Source organism: Propithecus coquereli, unplaced genomic scaffold (assembly GCF_000956105.1).
Source record: "Propithecus coquereli isolate 6110/MARCELLA unplaced genomic scaffold, Pcoq_1.0 Scaffold9, whole genome shotgun sequence".
NCBI classification, from domain to species: Eukaryota; Metazoa; Chordata; class Mammalia; order Primates; family Indriidae; genus Propithecus; species Propithecus coquereli.
Window position 1 is genome coordinate 3,277,738 of NW_012155284.1, and position 8,242 is coordinate 3,285,979.

The 8,242-nt window shown below is 40.0% G+C and overlaps 1 protein-coding gene across 1 annotated transcript in view; it reads right to left on the minus strand.

Annotated features, from left to right (window-relative positions):
* Positions 1-8,242, minus strand: part of CMYA5 (cardiomyopathy associated 5) — an 82,459-nt gene that overhangs the window by 37,235 nt on the left and 36,982 nt on the right. The window contains exons 3-4 of the mRNA XM_012664525.1: positions 3,171-3,266; positions 1,624-1,857 (exon numbers count right to left, since the gene is read on the minus strand). Of these exons, the coding sequence (XP_012519979.1) occupies positions 1,624-1,857; positions 3,171-3,266 (330 nt within the window). The remainder of the gene's footprint in view (positions 1-1,623; positions 1,858-3,170; positions 3,267-8,242) is intronic.

Sequence of the window (8,242 nt, forward strand, 5' to 3'; positions counted from 1 at the left end):
GAGGAGCAAGAGGTAGAGAGGGAGAGAGAGGGGAGAGAGAGTGAGAGAGAGAGAGAGAGAGAGAGAGAGAGAAACTAATTAACAACAAAAAGAAAAACCAACCAAGAGCATTAAGATTACCCGTGTTTGAAAATCATTATCCATCAACTTCCCTGATGCTGTTTCTCTTTGGTGGTTTCCCCCCAGGTGGCAAGAAAATTAGGCTCAGAAGTTGGGGCTGGGGGGTGGTCTGGACAGGGATGGAGGGGGCTTTAGTCTGCAGCCAGGCTCTGCTCTCTATGATCAACGAGGCTGGCAGTGAGGTGCTCATGCTCTACTCTCTATTCATTAGCAAAGGGCTTAGCTTCCAGAATAGAATTCTCTGAAGCAAGGAAAATGACTTAAATTTGTTCAATGTGCGATATATATCAAAAATGTAATCAGCAGTTATCTGAGTGATATTTTCTCTGTGCTTATCTATATTTTCCAATTTTTCTAAAATGAATATATATTACTATTATAAGCAGAAAAAAACCACCTTTTTTTTTTTTTTTTTTTTAGAAATTCATTTGTTCTTCTAGAGAGAAGGAAATTTATTCTTATTCCTATCAATCAAAGGTAAGTTTCTCTGCGAACACAAAGCACTTTTTTAATGTTATACTTCATAAGAGGTGTCTAATTTAAAAAATATTAAAGGTTTGCTTTAGTTATATATAAAGCAAGCTAATGAGTTCAGTTCTCCTGTGAGGACGGCCACATCCACTTCGCTCAGATTTGCCCTGGCTGGAGGTGTCCCCAGTAGTAAACCAAAGACTAGCATTGCCTCCTTTTGCCTTGCTCTCTCTCCAAAGTTTACTTGAGGGTTAGGAGGATGGGGAACTTTGAAAGGGAGGTCCCCAGTCATCATAACATGGAGCCTTTCCCATGTGACAATCAGGCTTGGGACCACCCTCAGGAAAACATCTCCATTACTCCAGCTGAATTCCAGCTCCTCAGAGAGCCAGCATCTTACTGAAGGTTCTATGGAATTATGGGGAGCAAAGAGCTATCTCTGTGGTACAATTTGAGGAGCATCCAAGGGAATTCCCCTATCCACAAGTTACTTGCTTGACTTAAGGAATCCTGTCCCCAGGAAGCCCTTGTAAAAACATCAACATATTTATGACCTGAGAGAGGTACCACATACCAAAATGTTACTCTCAGCTACTTGTCGAGGCTCAGGGGGAATGGTCCATCTGTGAGGTCACTTCAGGGAGTGGAGAGGACAGGCCTAGGGGTCAGCACGAGGACACCAGGCACCAGAAGACAGGGCTGGCCCCCAGAGGGAAAGTGTGGCTGGAGTAAGGTTTTAAGGCTGCTTTCTCTCCCCCTTAGAAGGTGACCAATCTTGTGTGACAGATGGAATGATGACACTGTGGCCTCACTCCAAGCATCCTTCAGCCGGATCTGAGCATTAGGCTTTCAGGATTTGCTGGGTCTTTTCTACAGGCATCAGGCATGCCCAAATAATTTTTAAATGCCAGAATGATATAAACCCCACACAGAAATAGAAATAATCTTAAGGACTATTGAAAGATGAAATTTTAAAAGTAGACGTGCCAGAGTGGGTGCAAGGTGTTTGGGCCCACTTCACTTGGCACTTACAGTCAGGAAGACGGCCTCGTCGAGCTCCTCTGCTTCTCGCACGATGGTCTCCAGGGTGTCCTTGGCAGTGTCCATGCTCTGCAGAAAGTGGACCATCTGCTCATGCAGGAACTCCATCTTCTTCTTCTTCACTTCCTCAAAGCTCTGGGCTTTCTCATCATATTGTGCCAAAACCTTCTTCATCATTTCCTCATTCTGTTCTTCTAGCCTTTTCTCATTTTTGCTACAGTTTTCCTGAAAACAAACAAACACACACAAAAAAACCCACCCCACTTCTGAATGAAACAAGAAGAGTATGCTTTTTTTTCTTTTTTTGTGAAACACCAACCTTTTAAAGAATCAACCTCCTGTATTCTTATCAGAGAATCAGACATCACATACACAGTCTAAATTTCCAACCTACCAACCCGCTTTGCCATAATTAGCTTAGCAATAAAATTTACTGTAAGCATATCATCAAGAAGGTTTTAGCTACCGAAATACAAAGAAAGAAACAAACAAACAAAAAAGAGATGTTTGTATGAAAGTCTTGCCCATCTGCATCCCCACATGATGAAACTCGAAAATGGCATCACAGTGAGGACCACTGGCCTCCAGGTAGTGGAGATGGGACTCCACTGAAACCCCAGTGTGAGGGACGGAGCAGCCGGGTACTGAAAAGGGGGCTACGTTCCCAAACGTTCTCCAGTGAGGCCACAGCTTCTACCACGGTGGGAGAAACTTTACTGCCCATCTGGACACACCCAGATGCCTGGCTATCCTCACCAGTGCTAGGGATAAAGTGACATAATTTACTGTCTAAAAAGGACACTTGGGGGAGGGGACATTATAAATAATTAACAGGTGTTAATTGAGCTACAACAGGACATAAGCAGAACTCCCACAAGCAAACCAGGATGTGGAGCAATAGGGAAACTGTGCAGCATCCTTCTGCAGTGGCCTTGGGCCCCCTGCCACTTGTGATTGACAGGTGAATGTGCCTGGCCATCTCTGTGGAGGATGGAGCATCACTCTCCCCGCCCTTCATTGTGGAGAGGGCAGGAGCCAGCAGCAGGAGAGTATGAACTCATCAAAGACAGTTGTATTATAGCATGAGAGGCACTCACTGGCCCTGGGCATGGGACATCAGGCAGTGACTTAGAGTTTTCCTGCAGAGCTAACCCCGTGAGAGGCAGGAAAGAGGAGCAATGTATTTTAAGACTCAAGTTTCTTATCTATAACATGGGGATGATGATAATTATACATATCACATATTGTTGTGAAGACTAAATTAGGTAAAGCACATAAAGCATCTGGCCTAGTATAGTAAGTGCTCAATAAATGCATGTCTGTTTTTAAGGGCAATTCTTTTATCCTTAGGCAGATAGTAGTCTCACTACACACAGAGGGAAGACTTTAAGGATCCTCACTTGGAATGGAACAAAACCAACAATGGCAAACAACACATGCACACAACAAAACTCAAATCAGATCCTTTTAGCTGAGAGTCATTTACTTGTGATGCTGTGAACAAACCAGGTTAAAGCAAAATGGATATGTTAACTTACCTCAATGGTCTTAAAAAAGGATTCTATCTCACTAACAAAGGCTTCAATCCTCAAGGACTTCTCTTGTAAATTTTCTAGAAATTCTGCTAATTGAACCTGAAGAAAAGAATTAAGATATCCTTAGTACATGACATATGGGAAAAGAATTTCAACCCAGTGAGTTCCAATTTCCTTATAAATTTAGCATGTTTGATAGAGATGTACTATATTATATCCACTAACAAATCAATCTTGAAATTTTCTTTGCCGCTTCATCTAAATTAACTGTAGATAATTCTGTATGATAAACAATTAGGAGGCTTTGAGTGAGAACCCCAAAGCAACAATAAAAAAGGCAGTTTATCTTCTCATGCAAAAGAAAGGACTTGTTGGTAAATTGATGACCTCAAAGCATACTTGTTTTAACAAACTATGGATTTGAATGCTTTCTCCTTAGTTTGGCCTGGATTTTTATACTTTCTGAGAGAGGGGCCTTTTTGCAAAACTGGCCCAATGTATCTGAGTAGTTTCTTCACATTCGTGCCAATGGCCTCAGGTGTGCCGGGAAGACCTGACTCTGGGAAGGTGATCAGAGTGCCACCAGGCCAGAAGTCCAGCATACCAAATGATAGAAACCACCCACCAAAGGGATCTAAAAGTTATAATGACCCTCAAGGGGTTAAAATACTCAAGGGGTGACAGTCAAATAGAAACTTTATGGGGTGATGGGAAAGGATAGTATCTACTTTAGTCATAGCTATAAACCTAGCAGCAGTCAATCCTGCTAAAGTTAAAAAATAACAAAAGAGAATAAGAGACCTTCAGCTGCCTGATTGACTATATACAGAATAATGAAGATATTACACTGACGGAAGCTTGCTTGGGATCTGGCCTCTACTTCCCTCTATGGCCCTTACCAAAGCCCTCAGTCTCCAGTCACACAACCTGGATATTTTCCTTAGACTCTTTCTCACCTGTGTGCCTTTTCATATGGTATCCCCTGTCTCCACCCTAAACTGCTAGAAGAGCTCTATCTCATTTAAGGCTCAACCTAGTTTCACCTTTTAGAGACACTTTCCCTAACACTCCCCTTCCCAGCCCACCATTTCACTCCCCAAAGGTGAGTTTCTCAGAACATTGTTCTCCCACCTCCTTGTACTGATATGGGGGATCTATAAGTCCATCTGTCTTTTTTTCCCCCATTCCCAATGATTAACACAGCTCCTGACACAGGAGATCAATAAACATTGAGAACGAAGGAGGGAGTGAGTGAATGAAGAAAATAACAGACAAAAGATAAGTACACAATAGGGATAGACTGGGGAGGAGACACAAGGACTTGGATAGTCTACAAACGCAGCCATCAGCTCCTGAACAGACACAAATGCCTACCCAGAAGATGTTAGAGAATTCTCAATTTACAACTTCTTTCAATTGATTTTTATTTTAAGAGTTGCCAACCAACTCTTAATCTTCACAGCTGACTTAATGAAATGAAGCAAAATCGCTTGGCTTTAGTCAACTGAGTTTCCACTTTCTCCTTCTCATACTGTTTAGAGAAAATCAAGAATAAAAAACTTTAAAATGATTTTAAGCCACTGCAGTGGCTCAATTCTGTAATCATAGCAACTGGGGAATCTGAGGTGGGAAGATCCCTTGAGGCCAGGAGTTTGAGACCAGCCCGGGCAACATAGCAAAACCCTGTCTCTAAAAACATGAAAAAAAAGTTAGCCAGGTGTGGTGGTGTGCACCTGTAGTCTCAGCTACTTGGGAGGCTGAGGTGGGAAGATCACTTAAGCCCAGGAGTTTGAGGCCACAGTGAGCTATGATCACACCACTGTACTCTGGCTCAGGTGACAGACTGATTTTAAGGCAGGAGACATCATATCTCCCTATTTATGAAATTTGTTTTAAACTGACAATATTTAGGCAATTATTTTTTAATTTCTAAATCTCATGGAGGTAAAACATAATTAAGAAGGCCAAAAAAAATTCGGTGTTCTTTCTGCTGACAGTAGTTGTTAGTTAACAAAACCAAGTGTCACCACAGAATGGGGCACACTTCCACTGGAGCTGATGCATCTGATGTCTGAGATTTTACAAAAGAAGCTGCCCCACTCCCTAGCCTCAAACTTTAACAAGTAAAGTTTCTACAAAATTTCACCCTGGAGAAATAGAACCAATATCAGACAAATTGAGAAGTATTAATTTGGTAGGGAAAAAATGCCAGAATTCTAATATGTTATCCTATTGAATCAAAATGAGTCTGATAATTATTTAACAGTGATGTAATTGAATGATCTTATTGAAAATCACTACTATTAGCAAGGCACTGAGCCTAGCAATATGGATACACAATCAAGAGCATGAGCTCTGGTAGCAGACAGACCTATGTACCCATTCCAGTTCAGCTTTCCAGCACTTAAAATCACTTAAACACTCTGAGCTGATTTCATTATCTGCAAATTGATGACAGTGTCAGGGTTGTTTTAAAAAGTATTTAATATAAGATATTCTGTATGTAAAGAACTTAACACAGTGACTGGCACAGAGTAGGTGCTCAATTCTTGTTATTTGCTAATTTTAAGATAATCCAAGAGGGGAGGCAAGATGGCTGATTAGAGACATTGGTCACCAGATCATCTCAGAAAGAAGGAAAACTTTTAGATGGAAAGAAAACATAGTCTAGGTGTAATGCTGAAGGAAAAGTGCCAGAATCTACCGGAGATTCCATGGGAAGAAGTTGTGGAGCAGAACAAGAAGGAGCAAGATTTTGACAGATATCAACCCCTGAGGAATTTGGAGCCCCATGGAAAGGGAGGGCGAAGGTGTTTGTTTTTCTTCCCCTGATAGCTCTGGCAGACTGCAGACAATCTCATTGTCGTGCTTGCCTTAAAAAAATAAATAAATAAACTGGGTATCCCAATATAATTCATTCTGTTAAGAATACCATAGGGCTGGGGAAAGAGAAAGGATTTCAAAGACCTCCATCTCCCCTTGTCAACAAGAGACAGGGAATTTGCTCATGCACATAGTACAGCATTGCTACAGCCTACAAATAAGTAGCACTTGAGGAAACCACCACACTAAGGATATCTATAACCAAGGTATCCATCCAGAACCTTGACCCCCATCAAAGTAGCCACAAGCAAAGACAAAGGTCCTTACCCAACATATGCTACACATACACCCTTAAGAGTCAGGGGGAAAAAAGTCCCATCTAAACAAAAGAAAATCCAAAACCAACACCTGCTCCAAATGAAAGGAATCAGTGTAAGAACTCTAGGAGTATGAAAAATCAGAGTGAAAGGACCCCCTACCCCAAAGGAGCACACCATCTCTCTAGCAATGGATCCCAACCAAAATGAAAATACTAAAATGACAGATAAAGAATTCTAAATGTGGATTATAAGGAAGTGCAATGAGCTCCAAGAGAAAATGGAAAACCAACTGAAAGATACCAGAAAAATAATTCAGGAAATGAATAAAAAATTTGCTAAAGAACACTGATGAAAGAAATCATAGATGACACAAACAAATTGAAAAGCATCCCCTGCTCATGGATTGGTAGAATCAACATCATTAAAGTGTCCGTACTACCCAAAGTGATTTACAGATTCAACACAATCCCCATCAAATTACCAGTGTCATACTTCTCAGATCTAGAAAAAATAATCCTCAGTTTCATTTGGAACTAAAAAAGAGCCTGAATAGCCAAAGGAATCTTAAGTAAAAAGAAAAAATCTGGAAGCATCACATTACCTGATGTCAAATTATACTACAAGGCTATAGTAACCAAAACAGCATATAACTGGCACAAAAATAGAGATATAGACAAATGGAACAGAACAGAGAACCCAGATATAAAACCATCTACCTACAATCAACTGATCTTCAACAGACCAGACAACAACATACACTGGGGAAAGGAAGCCCTATTCAGTAAATGGTGCTGGGAAAATTGGATAGCCACATGCAGAAGAATGAAACAGGATCACTATCCCTCACCATATACAAAAACTAATTCTAGATGGATTAAAGACTTAAATGTAAGGCACAAAACCATAAAAATTCTAGAAGAAAATGTAGGAAAAACTCTTTTATACATTTATGACTAAGATCCCAAAGGCAAATATAGCAACAGCAAAAATAAACAAATGGGATTTAATCAAATAAAAAGTTTCCGCACAGCAAAGGAAATAATCAACAGAGTGAATAGACAACCTACAGAATGGGAGAAAACATTCACAAACTATACACAAAGGACTGATATCCAGATATCAGTCTGGATATCCACACATGCACACGCACACCATGGAGTACTACTCAGCCACAGAAAGCAACGAAATAATGTCATTTGCAGCAATGTGGGAGGAACTGGAGACCATTATCCTAAGTGAAGTATCTTAGAAATACAAAAAGAAACACCGCATTTTTTCACTAATAAGTGGGAGCTAAACGATGATTACACATGATCATAAAGTGGTATGAAAGACTTTGGAAACAAAGAAGGGGAGAGGGCCAGAGCACGGTGAGGAATAAAAACTTACTTATCAGGTACAATGCACACTGTTCTGGTGACAGGCACACTGAAAGACCTGATTTCAACATCATACAATTCATCCATGCAACAAGAACACTTGCACTCTCTAATATCTGGAAATAAAAATTATTCTTAAAAAAGATAATTCCAGCTGCTCTATGGAGAATGGATAGAGGAGACAAGAATGGGGAGACCAGTTAGAAGGCTATTGAAAGGTAGATGTGAGTCTCAAAGTCTAAATGCTGATTTCCAATAGCACCTCTGGGGAAGTGGAGTATTTATAATCACTTACATAAGTATATATGTCATGATTAACTTTTTATCTGGAACATTAGGGTCCTATAGACATAGCCAGAAAGTATGTAAAGATTTCCCATTTCTAACATAAATTTTATAAATAAAAAGGAAATATAGAGAAAATCAGAATTTAATACATCTTAAGTATTTATATATAACTTGCAATAAAATTTCTCAATGTAATGTAAATGTGTATTTTTAAAGGATGATATTGTAGACAGAAAATAAATTGTGCTTTATGCTCAAAGATATT